At 41.5% G+C, this 27,453-nt stretch overlaps 2 protein-coding genes across 4 annotated transcripts; both read right to left on the reverse strand.

Annotated features, from left to right (window-relative positions):
* Positions 1-312: 312 nt before the first annotated feature.
* Positions 313-9,359, reverse strand: CD7 (CD7 molecule). 2 transcript variants are annotated; one of them, XM_026068563.1, is made up of 5 exons: positions 9,131-9,359; positions 6,881-7,225; positions 3,810-4,157; positions 3,243-3,352; positions 313-2,216 (listed from the first exon to the last, which is right to left on the reverse strand). In XM_026068563.1, exons 1-5 carry the CDS (start codon positions 9,201-9,203, stop codon positions 2,106-2,108), a joined length of 987 nt encoding a protein of 328 aa, XP_025924348.1. In that variant the 5' UTR covers positions 9,204-9,359; the 3' UTR covers positions 313-2,105. The 2 variants fall into 2 exon arrangements, with proteins under 2 accessions (XP_025924348.1, XP_025924347.1); XM_026068562.1 differs by having other exon boundaries at positions 3,243-3,373.
* A 4,252-nt stretch (positions 9,360-13,611) lies between these two features.
* On the reverse strand, positions 13,612-23,738 carry LOC112967419. 2 transcript variants are annotated; one of them, XM_026068557.1, is made up of 7 exons: positions 23,502-23,738; positions 18,917-19,083; positions 18,036-18,347; positions 16,980-17,096; positions 15,607-15,692; positions 14,819-14,852; positions 13,612-13,628 (listed from the first exon to the last, which is right to left on the reverse strand). In XM_026068557.1, exons 2-6 carry the CDS (start codon positions 18,978-18,980, stop codon positions 14,841-14,843), a joined length of 591 nt encoding a protein of 196 aa, XP_025924342.1. In that variant the 5' UTR covers positions 18,981-19,083; positions 23,502-23,738; the 3' UTR covers positions 13,612-13,628; positions 14,819-14,840. The 2 variants fall into 2 exon arrangements, with proteins under 2 accessions (XP_025924342.1, XP_025924341.1); XM_026068556.1 differs by lacking the exons at positions 13,612-13,628; positions 14,819-14,852 and having other exon boundaries at positions 14,895-15,692.
* Between the last annotated feature and the right edge of the window lie 3,715 nt (positions 23,739-27,453).

The raw sequence follows: 27,453 nt of genomic DNA on the forward strand, positions 1-27,453 counted from the left end.
ATGCGCTTGCCTGCTTGCCAACACTGCTAGCAGCAGTAGTTGCATTTTCCCCTGTCTGCAGCTATTTTTGGCTCATAAAATTGTCATGAGTGTAAGCTGGTGATTAAGGGAGTATTTATAGGAAATTCATCCCCAAAACTCCGTCTCAGTCACCCCTTTTCCCACATCTGTCTCTTGGCTGTGAAAACCCCTCCGTCGCATTCCTGTGCTGAGGCACGGGTGCTCACTGCAACTGCACAAGGCGAACTGCGTGGGATTAAAGGTGCGTAGGCCATTACGCAGGACATCGAGGCAAGCCACAAACTACGGCACTGCTTTTCCAAAGACTTTATTGACCACGTACACCAAGCAAAGTGAGCAAACCCCATCCCAGAGGAGGGAGTCAGTGCAACCTCTCGCCCCCAGCGGTGTCTGACATTACACAGAGTCAGTAGTGGTGAGGTCTCATCTCCTATTTTAGATCTAGCAAAACCCAGTAACCCTCCCTCCTAGTGACTTGGTACAAGACACTGTTGAAAGGATGTGCCAGCCTGCACAGCACTGCCCATTTCTTCCCTGTCATCCTTTTGCATTGTTCTCTCTTCAAAAAATTTTATCGTTATTACTATGAAAAGACTTCAAGAAAGTATTTTCATCAGAGATTAATTTTAAAATGAAAAAAAAGTAGATTATCTAAAGAGAAAAATAGATACTATACTGCCTATTGAGGTGTTGTTCAGGAGCAAGTTACAGGGCTTTTGCAAGAAGCTGTTAAATCACTAGACCTCAGCAGAGCTGGCTGCGCACACCACCAAAAGCATGAGTCTCCTGCATGCCTGGATGAAGTCCAGCTGCATACTCTCATAAGCCACAAACCAGCCCTGTTCTCTCTAAAAACTTAACAAACATCAATAAAGACAAATTCTACTCTCAGTCCTGCCCCAGAAACCACAAACCACCCAGTCAGTCCTGCAATAGGACCTCATAACAAGTCAATTTTATATTTCTCTGGGCCTGCAAGATTGTAAGCTGTTGACTTCCCACAGCTGACCCAGCTCTGCAAAACCATACTCCCCTGGAGGAAGCTGTAGCTTTTCCTTTAGCTAGAGGAGAGAGAAGCTCTTCCTAGCAAACTGTTCTAAGCCATTACCAAATGAAATGTAGGGGTTTTTTTACTTAACTTATGTTTTTGATAAATTCCCTTGTTAAGAGTGGTTTTGGATCAGACTCATCCATGCCCAGGTTAGAATTCAGGCACTGGTTTTGTCCCAGACTAGTTCAACCTGTATTGCACAGTATAAGGTCACTGAGCTGGAGAAATGCATTCTGCTGTGTAGTTTTAAGACATCTCGAATCTGAGACAACACCGTCATGTCACGAATATTTCTGCTTTTCCACAAAGCTATCTTGTCTCAAGCCCCCAGATCTAATCATTTTGCAGATCAACACCTCCACCAACCATGCCAATTTCTCTGAGAAGGGCAGTAATTTTAATCATTTTTGTGGCACCCTTATGAACTACAAATAGTTAAATCCACGTGTATCTAGTACTTCATCTGTAATACTGCACTCTGTCAGAAAGGTTCTGAATTCTTTTCTGAAGAGATGTCTTTACTTTAATACTTGAGTAGTTTTAGCTATCTGACCCCTTTGGCAGATTCACATGGATTCTTGAAAGAACTGTAATCCATTCACCTGTAGATCCATGGCATGTTATTAAACAGGCCTGTCATGGTCTTCCTGAACACTTCCCAGAGCTCATCACCAGAACTCTCCATCAATTCCACCTCCCTGAAAGGGTTATTTATCAATTAAACAAGTACATATATTGCATCTGGCCAAATTTACAGTTCAACAGTACTGCTTTCCACACTGCACTGCAAACACACCTGCAGGGTACCTGCATCTATCTACGTTTCCTGTACATAAAAAAAGAAACAAATGGTATTTCACAAGTGACCAAAAGAAGAGGAAACAGTGCTTTGGCAATGAAGCAGATAAATCTTTTCACAAACAAAGGTAGATGATAGCATTTTCAATTCAACTACTGCATCCAGTTGCTAAGGCAGCTCTGAAAGACCTGGAAAGGAACTGGTGATCCATGCGTGGTGCCAGCTAGCAGAAGGTTAATTGTTATTGCAATAAGTGTTAGTTCTGACCAAGGTGTTACGTCTAGAACTATAAGACATATCTTCATATACCGCACTTGGTTTGCTTTTCTGGAAATATTTCTTCATCTGCAAAACAAAGCAAGCAGCCATTCAGAACTGAGCTTGAAAAGACCTCTACCAAGAAGCAAATTTACATTTTAGGATTCCAGATGTTGGAGGTAGAAATGTATTTTTTAAATTCCCAGTGAGGTCTTAGACATGTGGGTGGAATTTGATGACCTGATCACTGAACTTTGTACCTGTCCATCATACATAATTCCACTAAAAGTTCCTTCAAGGGTTGCAAGTATCTGTAGCCCCAACACAAATAATGCTTAACCTTAAACTATAGTCTGTTACTGATAAATGTAAGGGACCAAGTCCCACAAGGACCCTTGGTTTTGCAGAATGATGTTATACTGCTTTTTAGCTGTACTGAAACCACGGTGGAGGGATAGCATAGAAGCCTGGCCAGTCATATCCTGTTCTGTGAATCTGAGTGATTTTTATGGAGAATAAGGGTCTATCAGAGACAAATAATTCTGGGCACTTTGAGGAAAATGGATGCAAGAAATCCCAGTAAAGGAAAAAATTTCTTAGTCAACTTTTTCTCTAGAAAGGGGTAGTGATGTACTCCTAGTGCTACCATCAGACACAAGGCTGTTTCAAGACTTTGTGTTGTCCTTGAATTCCCTGCCAAGCATTCTCTTACACCTATTACAAGATGGCTATAGACAGCTCCATCCCGATTGAAAAAAATGAATCCTAACAGAGTAGTGAGTTGCCTCTTTAGGAAAATACATACAGGAACAGAAACTGGCTGCACTGTTGGCTGCAAAGCTTACTTGAGGTTCATTGTCAAAAGACAAACAATATCTCCTCATTTACTAAAAGTTACAGAAGCATAAAAAGACACAGTCTTTACCTCCAAGAATTTACATGAAACATGTGGCTAAGGGGAAACAATACAAAGCCATGATTCCTTAGATTTTTTCAGGTGTTTGCCTTTTTTTTTTTTTTTTAAACAAACAGTGTCTTTGGCTATGATTGAAGGGGCTCCTATTCACTGAATCCAGATTCTGTTGTGCTTTGGCATGGAGACAGCATACTTACATTGACACGGTAGAAGACACAGCATACCAGCGCAGAAAACAGCAGCACCACCGCAATGATAAGACCATAGAAGATCCAGGAATTATTGCTGCACCCTGTCTGCTCCATTTCTGCATGTGGAATTATATGATCTATTTTCAAACATAGACAAAGCCTTGCCATAGTGAATAATTTCTAGAAGACATTTATGTCACATTAAGGTCACAGAACTGATGCCAAAAATACTGATTCATTCCCTGAAACAAACAGATTATTCATAGACACACTACAGTGTTTGTTGTCCACTTTGACTTTTTTTTGTAAGGTGCTGAATTACAGGAAGTTTTTCCTTTTTTATTTCCCCTCTGGTAATACAAGGCAGGTAGAAACATGAGGCCTCTTTATGTGTCCTAGTACAGCAGAGCACAGAGGAGCCTGAGCACACTCTCCAGACTTTCTCAAGTATTGGAAGAAATCTAGCCATGGATTAGTGCTCTGCCTGGCTGGATTAAAGTTCTGCAAGCTTTTTCTCCATCTTTTCATTTATGCCTATAGTTATCTATGATTAAACAAGCAAAAGTATAGTACCTTTAACCAGTATCATGGTGCCACTTCCATTCAGTGAAAGGACAGCGGAATTTTTAAGCACTCCAACACATACATATATGTCACTGTCATTTTTCTTTAGGTTGTGCAGAGTTATTACTAATGTCTTCTCTTGCTTTGAATACTCCAAGCGATTTGCAAAAGCGGGAAAGATAGTTGAAGTATTCTGCCTTGAAACATATAACACACTTTCAGGTTTCATGTGAGTCTTGAACAAGAAGATCCCTTCTTCTTCATGTGAGCTTTTCAGTGAACAAGTAATGCTGATAGACTGGCCTTCCTGAACACTGAGCGAAAGCGGTGACTGTTCAACAACTCCTTTATTTTTAGCTAAAACCAAGAAAGATTAAGGGTTACCACATACATAACAGTGCATTTTAACAAGGGAATACATACAGAAGTCAAAGACAGAAAGAACAGACCACAGAAATTCAGATATAGTGGGCCAATATAAGTCTGAGGATATTTCTCCGAATGTACTTAAAGAGGCTGAAGCAACCCAAGGGACATCAACAATTACTTTCCAAAGCAAAGGAGGAGGGCAGAGAAGGCTGGAGAAGCACAGATGCACAGTTTTACTAAGCAGCACAAGGGAAGCTCAAGGAATTCAGACAAACCTGAATACCTGCAAAGGGTTCAGAACATCTAAATACTTAAATGATTAACTGGTTAAAGAATAGCCAGCACAAGTATAGCAACAACGTGCCATATCCAAATGATTTTGCTCCTTTCCCTGAGAGTCTGAAGGAATGACTAGAAAAGAATACAGAAGACAAATCATTTTCACTGACCTGCAATAGCTGCACTACATTTTATCATGAGCAAAACAGGAGAATGTGTGCTAGATCAGGGGCTCCCAGCTCATGAGATGGTAGTTCATTAGCGGAGGGACTACAAGGTGCAACCAGAGCGTGGCAGTCGTGTTTGAAGCAGCACAGCAGGGCCAAAGCAGGAGGAACTGAAGGAAGATGGACAAAGCTGTAGATGTGAGGAGGTATCCTGGGGAGCCGGAGGCTGAGAGGGCTCTGCTGCATGCTTCCAGTGCAGACAACAGATGAGGAAGAGCTGAGAGCAACTATAGCTTTGACACCATGGTGTATACCACTCCCTTCGTCCTCCCACTCAAAAAACACACCCCGTAGTCCTTAGCTGTACTGTCCGTCCGGCCTCTAGTTTCTCCCTTCGCCTCCTAGTCACTGCTTAAATAAGTTGAGGGCAGCCTTTACACACGTCTCGAGAAGACAGCTGTACATCAGCACACTCTGGAATACTTTGCTGCCCCAGGAACTGAAAGTAGGGCTGACTGAACAATTTCACCTGGTTATAACTAAGGAGCTTCACCTACTTAAAAAATATATATACATATATATATATACACACATATACATATATATATGTGTGTATATATATATATAAACACACACATGCACTGAACTCTTCTAAAGCCACAGAGTTTTATCAGCTTGCCTGTGAGACATGCATCATTGCTCTCTTTCCCAAGTGAGATTAAGCTATAGAAAGACCTGGGAACTACTGATCTGGATGAAATCGTACAATGTGGTGCCATCAACATTGCAAATGGTCTTCAAAAGTAGTTATTATTGGCTTGCTATTCAACAAGGCATTTCACTAAGTTCCTCTGAGGGCATGCCCTGTTCTATTTGACATTATCACTAACACATGGATGAGGTAACAAAGACAGGATTTATCACCTTTGTATAAAACATAATTCTTGGAAGGTTGCAAGCATTTCAGAGAAGAGGATCAGAATCAAATATAGATATATGATAATTTAAAAAAATAATATGGAGAAACACTCTGAAATCAACAAGATGAAAATCAGTAAAAATGTGTGTAAAATACTAACTTCAAAGAAAGAAATCAAATGCCCAAATATAATAAAGGAGACTTGTATAAGCTGAAAGAAACAGAAAAAATGTTTGGGGTCTGTAACACAATGCTTACTGAAGCTACTGAATCTAACTCAGTGAGGCAAAATAGAAAAATCTCATTTTGGGCTGTACAACAGGAGAGAAATCTCTGAGGCATGAGAAAGGATGCTTCTAACCATGACAAACTATCTTCAGCAGGATAACTGAGTCCCATTTGGCTAACACACTTTGAGAAGATGTAGGCAAACTGGAACAAATTCACAGCCAGGTGAGAACGATGATGAGAGGTTGAGAAAACAGTCAAGAAGTTTGAAAAAGAGAAGCCTAAGGGAGGACATGATCACAGCCTTCCTAGATGTAAAAGACCATTACTGACCCAGCAATCAATTAGTTTGTGCATGCCTTGGGGACAGGAAAGGAAGAAAACCCTGTAATTTTTAGTAAAGAGGTTTCAGGTTAGACAGTCTCATGAGAAGGGTATGTATGTCTGGGAGTAAGGTGCCACAGGATGTTGTGGGACTCAACGCTCTTCTAAGGCAAAAAAAGTAAAAGAAAAAAAAAATCAAGAGAGAAAAATTCTTCCCCTTTGGGAAGAATTCTTCTTGTTTTGGCCCATTCTTCAACTGTCCGTCAAAAAAAAGAAAAATACTAAACACTGTTAAACACTAAACTGCTAAAAAAAATAAAATCACCTGTACCCACTGATGCCTAATTCACAAATCCTGCCTAGCACCAGCTTCCCAAGTATTATCAATCTGTCATTCAAGATGGAATAGTAAAAACAAAAGAGATTTGCAAAAACTGCCTTCAAAAAAGGCTTATTGCTTTGCTTTTTATTCGTAAAGATTTGGCTGATTGTTGTGAAAACATCTGTGGGTCCTCACAGGTTCCAGACTGTTATCACAACCTCTGACTCATGTGAAAATCTGTAGCTAAGATCAAACTAGTCTTGAATTCTAGGGGTTTTCTTGGTACTCTTCTACTTAAAGTGGTTTCTTCATCTACTCAGGGAACAAACTCCTTCAAATTAGTACATTATCTGAACAGACATATGTAAAGTTCTGTAAGACTCTCCCTCCTACCATATTTTTAATCCATCTTTGTTTTAAAATATATACCTGCATTTATTCATTCATGATATAAAAAGTGGAACTTCAATACCTCTCACCACTACCATGGTTCTCTTCCCATCCAGCCTTATGTAATTGCCTTCTTTTATAAACTTGGTGCAAACGTAGATATTGGCATCATTTTCCTGTACATTGTGCAGAGTTACCCTCAGACTTTTTCCTTCGTTTGAATAGTTGATGCGATCAGCTAAAGCAGGAAGGATAAATGAAGTGTTCTGCCTGGAAAGATACACCACATTGGTCGGCCGTATACTAGTCCTCAAGTACGTTCCCTCTTCATTTTTTGAATTTTTCATAGAGCAAATTATGCTGATAGAATCTCCTTCCCAAGCACTGATAAAGTCTGGTGAATGTTCAAGAAATTCATTTTCTTCACCTAAAATAAAAAATGCAAATACAACTACAGCATCAGAGCTTTTCTTGATCTGTAAATATCAAAATAGCTTGCAAAAACAACTACTACTCAGTCAGGACAACAGCCCTGTAAGCCTGGAACTTAGTCTTGCTATCCTATATATATAGTTTCCTGGCTATCCTGAATCTTACGGTGTTTTTGCTTTCATTCCCATTGACCTGTGCAACTCAACATCTCCCCAGAGCTTAAAAAGCCCATGCAAAAAAGAGGTTTCTGTCAGTCAAGCAAAAAAGTTAGTCTGCTCTGTAGTTTCCCAGTATGATCCTATAGCTCTCAAAATGAAAGCTTTATGGAACTCAGTCCAATAATTGGAACTGCTTGAGGATTTAAATCTGGAGTTCAAAGTGATCACAAATAACAGAGAATGGAAGAAAATTACAGATTAAAAAAAAAAAAGCAGGTTTTAGCAACATCAGGAAACTGGAAAACATAGTCTGTTAGGAAGCGAGCTGCAGAAGGTATAAACACTCAGTCTGTATTAAGACATAAAGGTATAAAAAGGTGTAATGAGACCCTCAGAGTTCTTTAATGACCTGCGAATCAGAAGAAACTGAACAGAAAGTACTTATGGAATGAATATTAGGAATAGAGAGATAAAATGGGAAACACCTAAAAGAAATTGCAACATAAGCAAGAAAATAAAAAGGAAATACAGAGCATTGTATATCTTGGAAGAAAATAGTATAGAAAGGGTTGAATAATTCAGTGTTCACAAAGCGGATTAGTGATCCCCGCATCCTTACTTACCAGGTTATTTTAACAGGGGAACAAACACAGAGGTTAGACACAGAAATACAAGGTCATGGGAATCAACAAACAGCAGGTTGGTCCAACTTGACCAGCCGTGAGTATATTCCTCCTCTATCATTAGAGAAGGAGCTAAAGCAACCCCAGAGTGGTCAGCAATTGCCTCCCAAAGGAGCAGAGGAACAGGGAGGAGGAGAAGACTGGGGAAGCACAGTGCGCTCAGCCTTAACAAGCAAACAAGGAAAATCCAGGGAATTCAGCTCTTCCAGCCTCAAATTAGTAGTTCCAAGCTGACCACGCTTAGGTGATCTAAGTAAGAACCTGACTAGTTAACAGCAAGCAGCCTGCAAAGAGTATAGAGCTGGTCATTTAAAAAAAATTTTTTTCCCCCTTCAAACACTCAGGGTAAAAGTTCAAGAATTAGGTTATATTTGCAGAAATCAGTAATGAATCCTGAACAACCACTAACTAAAGAATGGCAAAAACATTAATAATAAACATTCCCAACAGTTTTCCCAGCATCTGCTTCTCAGGCATGCTGATTTGTAGATAATATTTGTTTTTCAAGTCACCATCCTTTCCAGGTATTATCAAGGCAAACAGAGATTTGAAGTCAACGGGGAAAAAAAGGGCTGACTGACTGGAGATATGTTTTTCCTCAGACTGTTCTCCTCAGAGATCCACATTGCTTTCCCCAAGCAAGTCCCCAGCTTGTCCTCTATCAATAGCTACAACAGATACATATTTATAGTCAGGTTTTATTATGTCTTCAATGATCCTGGCCCTAGTAAATACCAACATTCTTTTTTTCCTGTAGTGGGCTCCCCATGTCAACCTYAACAATACAGATATGATTCAAAGAACTCTGACTACTTCTGCAGAGAGTAATTTCTGAGCAGAAAAGAATGTTTCTGAGCATAAGAAATTTTTTTGCATTTTTTTTCTAAAAATTACAATCTAAAGTTTCAAAGAATGTTTTTCAAAGCTCTACCTGGTTTTGCTAGCAGTGATTTTGCCAGGAACCTGTTTGAGGCAGTAAACTAAGAAAGGAAAAAAAAAAAAAAAAGAAAGAAAAAGAATGAAACTTGTGAAATGGAATAGTGGCTCTGCTGTACGTACCATTCAGGCCTGGGAAGCACAGAAGAACTAGAAAAAAGAGAGCTGTAGTTGGGAGAGGTGATATCCACGGCATTTTCAAAGATCTTTTTAGTTCTTCTTCTCTATTACCTCACTGATGGATTAAAGACCTGAAGAAAGGGTTCGGTGCCAAGAGYTGGCCTGTTTTCTTCCAGCTGCATGAGCTGCTCTGCTAGAACATGTTAGCTCCCTCTCCCCAGCAACTCACTTCTCTTGTCTTACTATCACAGCGGATGTGAAAGAGGGGAAAGACAAAATATACCTCTCAAGAGAATGCTGTCTTTGACTTCACACTTAAAACGCCCACGGTTTCCTAACACTGAACCCTGGAGGCAGAATTAGAAAGTCAGCTCAGAGCACCCAAGTTCCCTTTACAGTCAGTTGAGGAAAGGTAGGTGCAAAGCTGCCCTTCCCAGTGCCTGAGTCAGGTAATGACCTCCGTGTTGCGACCATACGGGAAATTCAGGCTCCCAGCACACTCCCCACAGTCTGACAGTGCTCCTGCAGGCTTAGCAGGCTGCAAATAAGAAAGACTTACCACAGGGTCATTACGTGAAGAGAAACTAAACACTGGCTGAGGAGCCAGCACGGACTASTGCTGTTACTGGAACTGAAGAGCTTTCTTGGAGGTGAGTGCAGGGCAGTGCAACATGAAGAGACACGAACTCAGAAAGCCCCTTAAGATCTTAGCGAAGGATTTCTACAATTAGATAACCAGAGAGAAAGTAATCCGCTGTGTCTGTGCAGGCACAGCGAAGTTGAGAAGCCGTGGGACGTTTTAAAGAACCCAGAGGCTGAGGTATCTCCTTTTGATATACAATATGGGCTGGTTTTACTAAATTCTGGATTTGGGGATGGCATGCTCTGTAAGGAGCAGATGGATGAGAGGTACTCCCTTGCTTCAGACAAGCCTTAAATTATCATCCAAAGCTGCTCACAAAACTGCATTTTGGCAATGACAATCTGCACATTCTCCAAGTAACAGCATGGTACGTACCCTTCAGCATGCCCGACGGCTTCACACTTAATAACATACTCTGTAGTGCCTGCAGTAGCACAAGAGCTATACACCACCAGCAAAAGGAAATAATCTTCGATGGGGTTCGCATCTTAGTCTCTCCTTGATACGATGAAGAACWCTTCTTGCAGCAACTGTTCTGGGTGTGAATGTACAGGGAAACAAGGGTGTTCCCAAAGAGTTTCTTGCATGCTTGAAAGCTTAGAAATTTCATCAAGTATTGTTAAAAAACCTGAAAAGAGGCCTGAATTCCATCAGCTTGTGAAATTAGCTTTGAACTAGACCTGCAAAGGCTCACTATTGAATACAAAAGGAGATGCCAGGAGACATCTCTTATTCATGGTCTTTGCTTTTGCAATATTTAAGAAATGAATCATGACACTAATCCTGGATTTTTGAGTTTTGGAATCACGTGATGGTGATGCTTTGCTGTTGTGATAGRTATAATACCACAGAACAAAAATCACTGAATTAAAATAACGATCATATGTCATTTAGTGAGTCAAGCTACTCTAGGTCTTTAATATATTTTTGTTCCATAAGCAAATATTTGACTGGATACATTTATTCATAAAAATTCATATAAAACAACACAATTCAATTGCTAAGTGCAAATAGCATAGATCTTTAAAGCTATTTATGACAGTTTTTCCTGAGATGGGGGATGAATAGTTTCCACCCRCAGAACACAATTCAGAAGAAGGGGCAAAGTGAAACAGTTGTTAGCAATGCCACAGCATGACCGAATCTGCATGATCATCAGTAGAAAGATACAACAGACATTAAGGCAGGTGTGCCTGTGTGAGCCACACAAGACAACTTGCCAGCTTGGGACTGATTTATTTAACCTACCATCACTGGTACACAGGTGTCCGTAATGTTTGTTCCCAAGACATGACCAGCTCTTTGGCCCCAACTGGTATGAAGAGAGTAGAAATTAAATCTGTACATCATTAAACCCGAATCTCTCAAGTTAGTACAATGTGAGTTCTCAGCTATCACTTTGCCCCCTTTTCAAATATGCAAAATCATATTTATATGAATAAAAATAGTGTAATCATCTATATATACACACACATATATATACACACATTTATTGTTCCCGTTAAAAGATCACATGAAAGAACTCCCATGACTTTCAAATTTAAGACAGCATTTTTCCAGATACGGAAAAAACAAMATATACATCAATAACTCTGCTGAAGCATAGTATACAGCTTGACTGTGTAACAGGGAGCATCTTGTACTTCCTGAGAGCACCCACAGTGATGACTTACAGCAGAAAAAAACCAAATGCATGGTAGTTACAGGGGAAAATGCACACTGAAGAAAGAGCACTGTTACAAAACAAATCTCAACAGAAATTTGAGAAGAAATTTGAAAGACCTTTTAAACTGTTGAGGTCAAAACACACAGTAAAAGGCAGGCCCATACCTGATTTGTGTACTCCTTTCCCAGGCTATAGCCATAGCTATGCTAGTTCCTCAGGACAGATGCTGTTAACACAAATCAGCCTCTTCACAATCCCTTTTGAACACAGTCCTACTCTGCCGAGAGCTAACAGCAATCCTGTTCTGGAGAAAAACAGGAACTGCAATTGTGCTAAGGAGCTGTAYAAGGAGGTAAAGGCTCTTTTCTTCTCCCTCTAAATCCTTGCACAGTCTGGGCCCTTTACAGGCAACCTTAGCTTTGGCTTATTGAGTAAACATTAAAACATGCATCATGATATAAGACTTCATAACTGAATCTGTCCAAATGACATACTTAAGATTATCTTAGACCAGCAGGAGTGCAAAGCACTCATGGGGAAAAATAACGATCGAACACCAGTCTCCTGTGCCAAACAGCCAACTTCAAGCACAGAGGCTTTTCTGTATTTCTAAAATTAATAAAGAATATGTTTTTGTCTGTCTTCTATTACGAGCTTTTCAATTTAGGTTTAATTGTGGCAAAGTTCAGGAGTCTCACAATATCCCACACAAATCTTTGAGATTTCCTGCTGAAAGTTGCAGTCACAGGTTTATGGCTAGGTGAACCATGCAAAAACAATTCAGCTAATATTCATCTCAATTTCATGGATCTGCTTCTGCAATTGTGGTGCTGCTCATTTTTGCTCAAAAGTCTGATAGTTTATGAATAACGCAAGCATTTGAGGATTTATTCAAATCAAACATGAATGACAAATCTTCTGAAGATCACATACTGCCTGTGAACTACCAAATGGGGATCTCTGAACTTGATTTGCCAGTCAGTGTCTGCATGCAGTATACCCAAACCTTTCTTCAGATGGAGAAATACTGTGCTCTTTCCTGACACTGGAATAGAGCAGATACAGCAACGTGCCTACCTTTCCTATTTGCTTGAGTTACTATTGAAAATGTCCAACACGAAGATTCCCAGCCTTATGATCTTATTTGCCAGGAAGATTGACAGAATACATTTGTCCAGCCCGGGAGGGGCCAAAGGCCCCACAACCCAAAACCATTTCTGAGGGAGCTGGATATGACCCTCCCATCCCCCCTGCACAGGACCAAGTGCACAGAGCAATTGCCATCAGTAGCAAATGTTTACTCTGCAAAAGATTTAAACAAACCCGGTCGCCTGTACAAACTGTCTGCTTGTGTAAATCTCAAGACCACCTGGCAAGTAAAAGTTTAAGACTATGTCAGTGCTACTGTGTTACGATATAGAAGACATGCACAGAGCATCTTCCTCAGGGTTCAACGCACCCTTCTTGAACATAGATAGATTGTTCTGAAGAATTTCAGATGGACTGATAGTTTCAACTGCAAAAATCTTTGAAAGGATTCAGCTGGTTTAAAACTGTGCTATTGAGCCAGTTGCACATCTTGCAGTGACTGCAGTTTTCAGTGAAGTCGCAGAAGCTGTCAGGAGCTCTCGCATTGTTCACGAAGGCCTGGAATCAGGTAACTGCGACAACCACAGTCCTCAGTGAATGCATGGAATCACAGAATTACAGAATGGTTGAAGTTGGAAGGGACCTCTGGAGATCATCTAGTCCAACCCCCCTGCTCAAACAGGGTCACCTAGAGCACRTTGCACAGGATCATGTCCAGGCGGGCTTTGAATATCTCCAGAGAAGGAGACTCCACAACCTCTCTGGGCAACCTGTTCCAGTGTGCTGTCACCCTCACAGTAAAGATGATTTTCCTCATATTCAGATGGAACTTCCTGTGTTTCAGTTTGTGCCTGTTGCCTCTTGTCCTGTCACTGGGCACCACTGAAAATAGTCTGTCCACAAAAGCACTAGAAGTATATTTGTAAAAATTACTGAGATTTTGTATAAAATTCATGTCTATTTCTTCAGCTGAGGGCTGCACTTCATCACTGAAGAATATGCTGCTGGTATAAAGGCTTGGTTTTTTTCCTCATTTACATATGGTTTTTAAATAACATTGAGGTTTTCCATTTCAGGATCCACTGCATCACCAGTATCATCACCTGCAGAATTGAATGAAAAACACCTGGCTACCAAAGGCACAGCTTGATTTCAGTAAGAGTTTGTGCTTGGGCTTGGCGATCTGGAGCGTGAAGTCCTCAGAGCAGCAGCACTGTCCATGTGCTGTTGGACCAAGCATTGCTCTGAAAGCTGAAAGACTTTGTCTCCTAGGCCCAGGGAGTTCCCAGTGTCTCTGCTGAAACTCTCCCTTGGTTTTCTGTGGCCTGTAAGTCTTTGCCTTAAAAGGGTGGCAGGACAGGCCTGAGAACTTCACTGGGTGTTACATCTCAGGGCAGGATCGCAGCAAAGTCACTAACTGTAAATTTTTACCTATTTCACCAAAGCTCAAGGTTATCCGAACTGTTGCAACACAATGATATGTCTTAATAGTGCAACTGCACTGAGACTACAGTTGTGTGGTCTTCACTGGTTTTTGCAAGCATGTGTGCAAATMACATTTTTCACAAATGGCTATGTGTTTCATCTAACTGTAGATATTTAAAAGTCTCAGCTTATTATCATTGGCTTCCTTTATAGGAACCAGAGAGAAACAGGCACCTTCACAGGGCAATTCATCTGTCCCTCTTAAAACCTATTTTAAGATGARATTAATCACCTTCAAGACAGCTGTTGGTCTCCATTCACTAGAAAGGGAGCTTAAGATAAAAAGCTTAAACCTTAACTATCTTCTAACCAACTAGTTAACCTTAAACTAACTCAGAAATTTAATTCTTGGACTCTCAGGTTTGGATGGGTGAACTTGCACCCATGCAAGCAACCACCAGAGGAAAAGCAACAAAGAGTGTTTGCTTCTGATGAAAGATTGGGTAGTTTAGTAACTGAGATGAAATATCTCAGTTGCTGGCATTACACAGGGTCCCAGAAACTCAAAAGCTGGCTCCAGGATGTAGGGAAGGAAACTGCAGGTCCAGGTCAAGGGGTATCTGAAGGAGCATGCAAATGATTAACACATGAGTATGAGAACCACTGTAGGGTCATGTATGGGCATAGGACTGGAGCTGTGGGATTAAAATGTATTGGCACAGCCTTGCTGCAGTGAGGAAATGGACATCCACTAAACATTGTCTTAGTAAACACTTCTAGTCCTTCATTTAACAACCTCATGCCGCCGTAGTAATGCAATTTCATCATTTACCATAACTAAGCCAGATATTGAAAAGTCTTCTCTTACCTATAAAAAATGTGATTATGCACTATGAGTGGTCCTAGGAAAAAAAAACCCAAGAAAATACTAGCATTAGCAAGGATTTACTTAGAAGAATCAAAACTAACATATAAGGCTTGCAGACAATTTCCAAAGTAAGATATGGTTTAACATTAACTCAATTTAAGAATACTGCAGTCATGGAGGAACAGCAAAGAGTGGAGGAAGGTGCAGTGGAGGAAAGCAGTTATTTCCAGAACATGTTATCCACACAACTCCCTATTTACTCTGTAGAACCTATCCCAGCCTTTTCCATGCATACTAGTCTGCAGAACAAACACCCCCCTGGGCAGTGATATGTCACTACTGGAAAGCCACATAGCACACCTCACTTCCAGTATTTGCCATAGCCTGTGCACTGCTTTCTGGGTTGCAATGTTGCAATCTGAGACTACTCTAAGGAATTAGATGATGTTGAGGTAAGGCTGAGAGGTGCAACCACTTGGCTGTATTATTTTAGCAAGGAGGAAATTTATTCTGTGTGTCTTTTTCCTGACGAAGCCAGATGACTGGGCACTGCACCGTGGTGCCAGATGCAGAGGTGGAATTCAGACCAGCTGTTAGCCCAGCCTCCCCTTCACAGTCAACATCATTTAGCAACTGCAAAAACAATTTAAYGGAAACAAGATCCAGAAAGAAAACTGTGTATGCTACCTTTTTCACTACAAGTGTTGCTTCTAAGCCAAGTTACCCATAGGAAACATGCATTTTGTCTGACTGTATGGTTTCATTTTTTTTAGAACACAATACACTACCAGTACTACAGCACAGCCCACAAGAGCCACAAACACGGTGGTGATGTCAAAGTTGCCTTCTTTGCTGACCGAAGATGACAAGAAACCTGCAGGGTAGAAAAAAATAAAGAATCCAAGTGAATCAAGCAGACGTGCCAAGACATAAGCCTGCCTCATAAAGAGCTGCTAGGAAGAATTGGGCCTGATACTTCTGCAAATGTACCTCACAAAAGCTGATAATGAGGAACTGATGAATGAGAGTAGAGAACAAATAGTCTCTGGCTTAAGATGCCTTAATGGAGATACCTGTAACAAAATAATGACGCTATTCACATTCAGGACTGATTCTTGACTCCCCACCACAACAGACACCTTTGAATTGATCTCTTATCTGATGTGATCAAAAACAAGAGGTGCAAGACCTTGTATCCTGAAAATGGAAGAAAGTCAAGAGCTCTGCGGAAGACTTTTAGTAATCTTATTGGAAGCCAGTGTTTTGCTAAAACAAGAGTTGCAATCAGTGGAAAAGAAAGGCTGGAAAAACACTCTTCAGGATGGCATTGTTCTGGATAGCGTCTGGACAGTGCACATGCCAGGAAGAGGGATCTGATAAAGTCAAGACATTCAGCTAGGTAATATATCCTTCCTGATGTGTTCAAAGGCCACTAAAGAAATCAGGTTTGACCAGTTTTTCAGAGCCTTAAATAAAAAGAATTTAAACATATAAATAACTAGAAAAAAAATACTCTAATACTGGTATAATTTGGAAGACAAGTAATTAATAGAATTTTCCAGCATGCATGCAAAAATTACCCCCCAAAAAAACAGCAAAAAACTGAAGCGATATACACCTACACTAAGGTTTCTCCACAGAAGAAGCCAGACAGTGTTTAATGCACTTGTCTCAAGCAAAGACTCCCCATTTGACCATAACTGAAGAAAAATGGTAGGCATTTCTACCAATGAACAAATCTGAGTATAAAAATAAATGCATGTGACAAACGTCCTCTTAGTCTGGAGGAAAAACCTCATTTATCCCTTACTGGTAAATGGAGGTGTCTGAAACTTGCTGCACGCCCACTAAGTGCCTTCACTGCCCCTTCTCTCAACGTCCTTGCACCCTATAGGATGTGGAGGGAAATACACACTGCAGCCTATACCTGTGTCCAGGCCAGGACTCAACATGTACACGGGCCGGGGTGACCTCTCTGAGCTTGGATCAATTTGGCATGTGTGGGTCCAAGGTGCAAATGTACAGTACATCCCCAAAACCTGTAAACCATGTTTACAGCAAGCTGCCTGGGCAAAACTCTCTCAGAGCTAATGCCAAATGAACACATGGAGGGACTAACCAACGGCATTTCCATCTGCAAAGAGGAGCGATAAGCTTTTACCCTTTTTGCCTGGCAGATCACTGTAGCAATTCAAGGAACTGTTGGGCACTTCGGGCTGGATGTCTGCTGTACAGCAAGTCTTTTTCCACTCTGTAATGATGATGTCYTTCCTATTCTCTGGGGAAGCGGAAAGATAAAACAAGTGTTAACTATAAATATCAACCCTTCATAAGATATTTAATCAAGGGTTATAGCTTAAGCAGGTGGATTGTCTCTTTACCAAAAAAGGGTTGAAATGGCTACAATTGTATTTTGTTCAACAAATGTTCAGATCAATCAGTTTAACTGTTCAAATTTTCTTTTTACCCCAGCTGATGAACTGGTCTAGGAGCCCATAATGAAAAATCTTCAAATTAGAAGAAAGCAAAAAGCGTTTTTACACTTAATTAAGAACACCAAAAGATTTGTAAAAAGCTTTTCATTACCACTCTAATTCTATTGAAATAATAATTATGACAATGTTTTTGTACACTCCATTTACCCACAGGGACCAAGCATTGCAAGCAAACAAGAGGAGCAGCTGCATAAATGTCTCACAGGGTGCATCTCACTCCTAGCCTGCATGCTTCTGTGATATTATATAACTTATTCYTGGCCTAAGACGTGGAAAATAGGTCTGCCTTTGTCCTTTCACTTGAGTAAGCAGAAGAGACAGGGCTGGAGGTTTCTTCTCAAGATAAAGCTTATACTACAATACATTAACTTATTGATTGTTCTCAGGTAGATATTCTACAGTGGGAAGCATAAATGCCACAAGGTTAATGTTTAGTGTGGTCAGAAATGAAACACACAAGCAGTTGTTAGGTTGAACACATTATATCAGGGTAACTTGTGTATTTATCTGGATCCCTACCAATGTACTTTTAAGTAGAGTTTGACCTGAAAGCGTTTCATTTATTTTTGTAAATAACTATGTCTTTTCTTCTTAAAATACTCATCTTAACAACTTAGTTGCCTCATTAACCTCACTGTCTGCCCAAATACATAACAGTTTTGTTTCATAATTGGAAATATGTTTTTCAGTTTGTTCAGAGGTAGGTTCCCAGCTGACCATACCTTTAGCCTCCAGGCTGCCACATGAATATCCCATTCCCTCGGCTTTCACCCAGAAGATGGTGTAAATTCCTTCTGGAGAAGTATCTTCTTGCTGAAAGCACACAGTGATATGTGTTTCTTCGGCCACCAGCTGAATTACTTCATTTGAAAACATCTTGTTTCGTGTTTCACCGATTACATCACAGCAACTGAAATTGGATAACTCGCATACTCTGATACCACAGCGCTTGCAGTCATAGACTGTCACATTTGTGCTGCTAAAGGAAGAGCCTTTTGTCCCCTCAGCAGGGTCACCACTGGGTATAGCAGTAGCTGCATGAGAAAACACAGAAAAAAAAAATCTTTTCTAGCATTTTGCTCACCACATTTTAGTATTAGAGAATGGGACTATTTGGGGGGCACAAATCCAGTCCCCACCTAGGAGACATTGTCTGCCCATGGGCAATTTTTATAAGGTACTGGGCCCAGTCCCCAAAAGAATTTTGGGGGTAGAAATATGATATGAAATACCCCTGCCAYTGCTGCCGCCGGGGTTTGGACTAGGAAGCTGGCAGCTCGGGAAGGGAGCCCTCGTTGAGCTAAGGGGTTGTATGCCCAGCCAGACCCAAAGGAATCGTTCCTTCTCATTTTCTGTCCTTCCAGAAATCCTCGGCACAATCCTACCAGGTATATCTCCAGCAGATATCCACATCCCAGGACAAGTGAAGCTCCCAGACTGCAGCTGGGTTTAGTGTCCCAGGTCACTGCTGCTGAGTCAGTTTGGTATTCCCAGAGGCAACAATTTTCCAGACAAGCCAAAAGGCACAAGCAGACTGGCTGAAGTGCCCAGAAGCATGCAGGGCTCAGGGGGCCCACTCACGCAATCAAACAAGGAGACTCACTTAGAAAGGCAGATGAAACTGTCAGCAGCAGGAAACAAAAACGCGTGAAGGGGAGAAAATCCATCAGGCCGTCCTGGGTGCTTGGCTCCACTGGGGTTGGACGCACTCCTCGATCCTCCACCCCAATCCCTGGGCAGGATCACCAGGCTCTCATTACAGTCACATCTCTGCTGGGACATTAAATACAATTTTAGCATTCATTACCCTTTTCCTTTTGTTTTGTCTTTCTCCAGTCAAGAAGAAAACAATTCCCAGGCCAAGTGCTGCAAAGCTTCTCTGATCCAAGAAACCTGGAATAAAGGCAAAGAAAATCTCATGGTGCTCAGCTGCTTTTACACCCTGAGTTGGGGCTGGGGTTCAGAAGACAGAATCTGATTTTTTTGGGCCAACAAAYGTCTTGCAAATGCCAAACCCACCCCTCTTTCCAGCAGTGGGTGCACCTCTGCAGTAGAAACCACATATTCTTTCTGCAGAGAATGGGAAATCCCTCCCTACCCTGGTGGGCAGGATGCTCCAGGTCCGAGTCCTCCAGGTGACTCAAGGCAGTGGCCCCACACCCATCATTTAGTAGCACACGCAAACAAATAACTTCCTGATTTGCTGACACCTCCAAAACACACACACAAAAAAAAACCAAGAAAGATATCTTGTACTGAATGAATGTTTTGTTTGACCTGACGTGAAACATTAAGTTTCAAATTAAATCTTACTTTTAATTAAAATGAACTGATGTGAAATAGCCCTTCAAATTAAAAACAAGAAACAAAAAAGCTTATTTTTTTAAAGAGTGTGTTTGAATTTAGTCAAAAAAAGGTGTCCTGGATCATATCAATGAAATTGTCATGAATTTGTGAAATGTGTTTTAGTAAAACACAAGTTGTTTTTTTTTCCCAAAAGGGGAAAAAAAAAAATCTCCTTGAAAACTCATTTAGCTTTCCTCACTAGCCTACTTCTGGAAGAAAAAAAAACACTAACACCACCACCACCACCACACTGCTTTGCTGTGTAGAGCTCTTCATTAAAAGTTTTCGCTAAAATTACTGTTGATTCATCATGGCCTGAGAAGTACATTGAGTGAGTTTTAAAGATAAGATTATGTATTCCTCAGCAAGAATTAATAACTGCTTATCTGTGCTGAGTTGTGCTAATTCAGGCGAATCCCACCCTGATGCCCAGAAGCACATTAGGCAGGAGGACCAACACCAGCAAACCCAGCCCTTCCAGCTTCCAGAACACATGGAAATAGGAGAGACCAGTTGCAATACTTCCCCTGAAATAAAATCTCCGGCCCTTGCTGATCAGCTGGAGCTTTCAGCACCTCCACACAGAGCCTGAGCCTGGCAACGCCGCTGAGATCTGCTTTTCCGATTCGCGGGGTGCCACAGCGGTGCAGTCTGTTTCCACTTTGCACCACACGAGGGACCAGTTCTTCCATTTTACACATTTTCCTTCTCACTTGCACAACCTTGCAAGTTTTTATTCTGTCCCCACAGCATGTTAACAAGAGCCAGACTTTCAAATGAGCAGAGCTGCTTCTTTTGTCCTCTTTCTATATATCTAAGGATATTTCCTACCTTCCCCGCACCCCCCAAAACCAGCTCCATCAGTGCTGTTTCACACAATGCTCCCTTTAGCCTTCTCCTTTCTGTTCTCCCAAATGCAGGCTGGTTATATCTGCCCCCTCCTCCCCTGCGGGCCAGCCGAAGGAGTATCACCAACCTTGTCCTTCTTTGACTACATTCGCTGGCTGGATACAGTCCTCGCAGCCCAGAGTCAGTGCATCTAGCAGCGTTCACAGGTTAAGGGCAATAAATTGACTTTTCCCAGCAGCTTTCAGCCTTAGATCCCTGTCCTCTGTCCTTGTTCATTCTGCTTTCTCTTCCCTTTTATAAGTCTCAGTGCATCATCCTTGCTCCTCCTTCAGTTCTGCTCACAGGACATTTCCCTTTCTCTTTTCTGCGCTGTCAGTCTTCCTCTTTGACTTCTCTTCTTTTTCAAAAACCACAGACCTGCTTGCCAAATCCCTGTCTTCCTCTGCCTTGTCGCTGTGATCTCATATTTCCTCTTCCACTGGCCAGTCTTACAAGCCTCTATTTTTGGCAGGTTCCTGCGAGTCTTAAGTCATCTAGGCCACCTTCTCCCATCAGTTTTAAGGCTACTTTAAAAATAGAACACTCAAATCTAAAATGAAAACAATCACTTTGGACAGAAAAACCTTTCCATAAAGACTTTTGCCTGTTTGTCTTTCATTTCAAGGCAATACAAACTTTCAGTCTGCAGAGCTACTGAAGCAAGTTTTCTACACAGCTCCAACGAAACTATGCCAGACCCTAGCAGGGAACTGGCTGCCAGCAAAAGACAAGTAAAGTAACAACTGCAAGGATTTGGACCTCCTTCACCAAAGACACATCATTCCTAAGTAGCTGATGAGCTTTCATCCAAGTCAGACCTGATGCCACAAACTGGCCAACCTGAGATAACTGGCAGAAAGGAATGGAATTTAACCAAAAAGGGAAGATTGCAGAGCCCTAACAAGGCTTTTTTTTTTTTTAAAGGGGATTTAGAAGTACAAGTCTGAAACTCTCCTTTTCATTTTTCCATAACTTCCTAGTGAATACAATGCAACACACAAAGAGCTCCAGTGTTTATCCAGGCACAAAGGCACGTCATTAAGGCAGCAGCGTTGTTTCCTCCTGCAGGAAGGGCCCAAGCTAATTAGATTCCTATCTCAAAAACAGAAGGCAACAGGATGCAATATTCTGGTTAGCCACTTGCATTTTCTAACTCCAGCACAAGTTAAACCAGCCCACAACTTCTTTCAGTGTGCACTATCCGGCCTCCTGACTCTGACTGCGGTGCAGCTCAGGAGGGGTGGCTGTTTCTCCTAAGCACATATCCCAAGGCTTTGCAGCTTTATGAGCATTTTCATATATGGCTATATGGTGAGGCAAAACTGTATTTGTGGAATAATGCAGTAAACTTTCAGAAAGGGCTTATCTGATACCCCAAGTATCCTACGGACAGGACTTAAGTCTCAAACAGCTTGAAGAAAATGATGCTATTGAATGAAGTAAGGAAGTAGCAAAATAAAATAAGAGCTTCAGAAGATCCTACAGATTTTTCTTTTCACTGTAAGTTCTTTCCTGGAAAAGGAGCAGAATTTAGATAAGAGTTAGTTTTAGTATTATTTTCAAAATCAGTTTCACCTTGCCAATCTGCTGAATACAACTTTCATTAAGCTTTTGCAATAAAGAAAAATATACAAAAGCCATAGAAAAAGACAAAAAAGCCATTTCCACAGTGAGCCTGTGAGTGAACTTTGTTTCCTCTTTTTCAACAAGCCAGTGAAGAGAGACCCCGACAGGACACTGTCCCTGAGCTGCAAAAAAACTGCAAAACTCCAATAGGCAAACCATACCCTCTCCATAGAGAGGTTCTTCCAAACCTCTTTCCCCACAACCATCCGAAAACACTACTGAGGTATTTGTTTCCAGTTTGCAGCATATTAAGGCAAGTAGAATTAACTCCTTCACTAGTTTTCTTTCTTTTACTTTAAAACCAATATCCTTACTGACTGATGCTTTCTGTTTTGTTTTTTTGTTTTGTTTTGTTTCTCTTTGAATCCAGGCACATGAAAGTCCCCACAAATCCCATTTGGAAGCTTAGCTGTAGCCACAAGGAATACAACATACAAGCAGTTCCAGGTTTGGTGATAGTTTCTCGTCTAAAAGGAAGAGACTTGCAAAGATTTTTACTGCAACCCTCCTGACAAATTATCCTTCATCTTCAAATGGAGCAGGAGGGCAATTTAGGAAAAGAGGGTATTGGCAAAACATGTTAAGTGAAAAAAAGAAAAGTTAAGATAATGAAAAATAAAGATAATAAAGAGAAAAAATATTGGTTAATTGGCTATGGGGAAAAATATTTGGGAATTACATGAAAATGCTCTAACAGACATATTTTACAACTTCCGTGGTCATTCACAATTGTACAGAATTGCACTGCTTGGTTTGCGTTCACATGAACATTGTGAAAGCAGTGCAGAGCCACAGGAAAGCTGGCAGCCCAGCACTCAAAACTACACTATTTTACACTCACTACCTATAACCCTAAGTCTTCACTGCAAACCAGATGCAGTTTCCCCACCAGTTTACCCATGAGAAAATATGCTGATGAAGATCAGATTTTACATTCCTAAAGACACTCGAAAGCTAAAAACTGGCTCATGTTTACAAGAGAGACCGCAAATTCAGAAAGAAACCTGACAACTTCTTGAGCAGTCACAAGAGTGTGCAAAGCCGTGTGTAAAGATAGATTCTTCCTCACAGACTCTTCAGGATTCAAATATTTGGAAAAGGAATCAGGATTGTAAAAAACTATTATTCATTTAGAGAGATCATGTGCACTAAGTAATAGACATTCCTCCTCATGGAGAAAATACACAGTTCATTTCCCTTCTCCCAAAGATAGTTTTCTGCACATTCCTAAATGCTTGCTTAAAAAGGGGAAACAGGAACACTTTGTAAGAGAAAAGACCAGCTATAAGACAAGACCTCACAAAGAATAACACAGTACAAGTACCTACACAGTGACGTGTTTTCAATGAAGCCTTTAAGTACCCTCTCCCTGGGCACGAGCACTGCAGCAGGAGACTCCACGGGAACAAGCAGGCTTTCCAGCTGCTGAAGTATTCACTCCCCTTTCACAGCCCCGCACATGCGATGCAGAAGCTGTTGGGATCACTGGAGAAAAGGAACAATACCAGATTTTCCCTTCTGTAAAAGCAACTGGATTTTCACTTTCACTTTGGCAAAGTTCAGGGCCCTGGTGCCAGGGAGCGAGGCAAGGTGATTGAGCGCTGCTGCGTGACGTTCCTCAGCTATAAACCATGGAAAAGTCACACCCACCTCTGCACCTCAAGAATCTGCTTATTGAGTATGCCACATTCATGGGTAACTGGGTATTAATTCTAATGCTCTAGGTATTGCAATAGGGATGTAAAATGGACTGGATTTGAGATCTGCTCCTGGGTCTACTACCAACTGGCCAGCTGCAAAGGCAGTCCCAGAGCAGGAGACAACTGAACTGAACTCAGGACATTTTGGCTCAATACCCAGCAGGGATCATTGTTGAAAGAATACCTACCAAGAGAGGCATGCTTCAAGCTGCACTTCTGCTGTTTGACTGAACTGGTGTCCCTCACATACCCCGGCATGAGCAGTCATGCCTGTCCTGACTGGAGGGAGGGGAGATAGTCTGCCCACCCCTCAGTAAGTCAGGGAAACCCCTCTAATTCCCAAAGCCTCATTGCAACTCATGGCAAGTAACTCATCAGCCTTGGCAAAGCACTCAGAGATCCGTGCTATCTGTATTAATTTTTCAATGGACCACTTTTTAAATTGCTCTGTAGTTTCTCTTCAGTAGAGCAACTGTTATTTATTACCTCTGATCATGGAATAAGGACTTCTAGGTTGTGTTCAGCAGTATTTCTCACACTGGGTGGTCTGATGTGCCTTGGTTTCTCTTCTCTCTAGCGACTCACAGGGCTGCTAGAAGGCTAACATAAACAATGCCCATTATTTCCCTTATATTGTACCCTTTCTTTAGGCAGAGCTCACGATGGTCTAGAAGGATCACCTCCAGTGTGTGTAAAATGCTTTCATATCTCTGGAGGAGAAGTCAAATATTGACATCAGTGAGTGAAGAGACAAATGCATCAGCTTCCAGAAACGAAACACAAAATGGTGCAGCCATCCTCTCAGGAGGTCCTGGAACTGCATTTTTTTCATTATGGCCTGCTCCTCTGGCTCTAGGCACAGTCTGTTTAATAGCAACTTCCCTCCAAGCTTGTATTTAAGACAAATGTTGTCTCATTCACAAATAGTCCATGCTGCCAAACTCGCATGTATTAAAAGACAAGAGGATTAAAAAATAAAAAATAAATAAATAACCACAACATCTGAAATCTGAAGCTAGTCGCCTCCATGTGGCCTCTCTTCCTAATTTGTGGTTTGCTTGCAATCCTGGAAGATATCTGCTTAAGCTCAGCAGGGAACATCCTATTCCCAGTGAAGATGATGAGAGGGCAGACAGGCTTTACCCCCTCACTGTCTGCTTAGACTCTCCATCTGGGAACAGAAAACTCTAATAGTCAGGCTCCAGCAAAAACCAGTATTTATATTTTAGCCATCCACCTCGAGCAATTTGTCACTGAACATATAATAATTTGTTCACAGCTTATGAATAAGTCAAATAAGTTTGCTATATTTTGAAGAAATGGAAAGGCATTGACTCCATTAAGATCCCTATGCCTCTGCTGCTAACGTCTCTCCAAAGAGAAATAAGGAGAAATACTACCAAGTCTCATTCCATAACTAACTCCAGGAAGGGAGAAAATGCAATTCTTCCACTCATTGTAGGCATCAATTTTCTAATCAGATTTTCATTTTGCCTTCTGAGAAATCATATAGTAGACAGAAGAAAAGGAGGGAAGAGGATGATATGCATGAAGACTRTCCATCCAGCTTCTTTAAATCCTGCAATCCCAATGAGCAAAACAAAGCACTCCAGTGCAGTATAAAGTTCCAAGAAGAGGTTTAATCCATAATAACATTGAAACAAGCATTTTGAGAACTAACCATAAACTAAGAGGTTTTTTTAATTTAAATGTAAGAATAAACCAACAAAGCAACTAACACTCCACAAATGAGATGGGACAAGCAAATCTGGGTGACAGCAAGGGAGGAGAGGTGCTTGGCCTTCTCCTCTTGTCCCTGGTAGTTTTGCCAGAGAAGTCCTGAGTTAGTGCATTCTTCTGCATTGGTAGCTTCACAACTGGTTCAAACAAATACAGAATAAGAGGAGAGCTAGAAAAAACGGTGTTAACTGTTCCCATGAATTCTGAAAGAGTCAAGCTTCCAGCTGGGGCTTAAGATCTCACAGTGCTGTAATAAACCAGCTTGGGAACTACTGCCTACTCTGATTAATATTTGGTTTCTACACCCAGGATCTGGTGTTGAATTAGTCAGAAAAGGCTACTAGGAAACAGAAGATCAAAGACTTTCCCACTCCTCTGAGCAGCTCACACTATTCTCCGTGGATAGAAAAGACATCAGGTTGGGCCAGGAGCTGCCTGTAAATGATTCAGGAGAAGTCATAATGAGCTATCAGGAAGCTGTTCCAAAATTTAATATTGTGATAAGTCAGGCTCAGCCCAACTGCATAGTCTCTCTTGCAGATCTGTCTTATTTCATTTCCTCAAGGACAATGTCCTTCCTTTTGCTCCAAAGAACACATTGATCTCTGAGAAAAAACGTTCAACATTGGTCCCGCAACATGGCTCCTACATGTTAAACACTTTTTTCCCCTAGCAGTCTAACCATTGGCTCCTCTGTACCAGTGCTACTCATCAGCTGATGGCCAGAAGCCAGCTGGGCTGTTTTGCCTGGGACAGGCAAGGAGACAGAACAAAACTCCATTATGCAACCCTCCTACTTGAAACTCTTCTGATCCTGATGGTTTGACAGTGGAGCAAGTAGCTGCAGGGAGAGTCGCTCCCAACCCTTTGCTCTGAAACTCCATATAAACAAACTCAGGCAAGATGAGGAAATGGCTTTGGTTGCCTTTTAGCTCAGTTTTCAGACTGAACAGTCAAATTATCACTTCTTTGTTCTTTCTAAGTATGYAGTGCACGAAAGGGTTTTCATTTCTGCATGAGTTCAGAAAGACTTTGTCAGATTCATTTCTGAGAAAGGGAGACCCAGCCACAATCCGAGAGCAGCTGAAGTGAGGCCCACTGCAAGGCAGCCACAGGAGGTGCTTTACTTCCTGTCCTAACACTCCTGGAGCAGTCCAGGGAGACAGCGTAGTCCCCTCCTCGACCCTCCAAAACAGGGCTAGACATCATCTCTGCCCAATCCACCGTCAGAGCACAGCTCTGACCCCCTCTTCCCCTCACCCCTTGGAAGGGTTTCGATGTTTCCGGAGGGAACATAGCAAGCRCTTTTGCTTGAGGGGAGATCAAAGCTGAACACAGCCCTTATCTAAAGGAAGGCAAAAAGAAATAAGGGCAAGACTCCAGAATTTACCACTAGTACTGTGTGGTGTGACKATGTGTGCACTATTACAAGGGGGTGTTAGAGCTCTCTTAGGACCCCCAGGAAACTCAACATACAGAGGCTGTTTGTTCCCTCTCCAGCCTGCTCACCGAGAACAGGAGTCCAGCATCTCCCCCTCAGCAGCAGACATCTCTAAGACTCACCCATGCAACTTGACCCTGTGGCAGCAGTTGGCTCAGCTCACTGTGGGGCCAACCTATCATGCATTGCACTTTTCCCAGGCAACTGAGACAATCCGGAAGTTCTCATTAAAAATAATTTGCAGGTCTGACAGGTCAGCCTTCAGTTCAATCAGCTAATAAAGAAGCTAAAAGAAGCCCTGTGTATGAGGAGATACCTGTGTGCGTGACCCCGATACCTTTGCAATGTGGATAGGTGGAGAAAGAGCTTGAACACCCTGGTAACTCACCACCTTCATCC

This window comes from Apteryx rowi, unplaced genomic scaffold, assembly GCF_003343035.1.
Source record: "Apteryx rowi isolate R43461 unplaced genomic scaffold, aptRow1 scaffold_275, whole genome shotgun sequence".
NCBI classification, from domain to species: Eukaryota; Metazoa; Chordata; class Aves; order Apterygiformes; family Apterygidae; genus Apteryx; species Apteryx rowi.

What these genes read in the sequence shown, in the direction of transcription:
- CD7 (XM_026068562.1), bottom strand. Translation starts at nt 9,203, where the DNA reads ATGCCGTGGATATCACCTCTCCCAACTACAGCTCTCTTTTTTCTAGTT. An exon ending in GTGCTTCCCAGGCCTGAATG is followed by an intron (nt 7,226 to 9,130) that starts GTACGTACAGCA and finishes TTTTTATTTTAG; the next exon opens with GTGAAGAAAATGAATTTCTT. An exon ending in AACCATGGTAGTGGTGAGAG is followed by an intron (nt 4,158 to 6,880) that starts GTATTGAAGTTC and finishes TCTTGGTTTTAG; the next exon opens with CTAAAAATAAAGGAGTTGTT.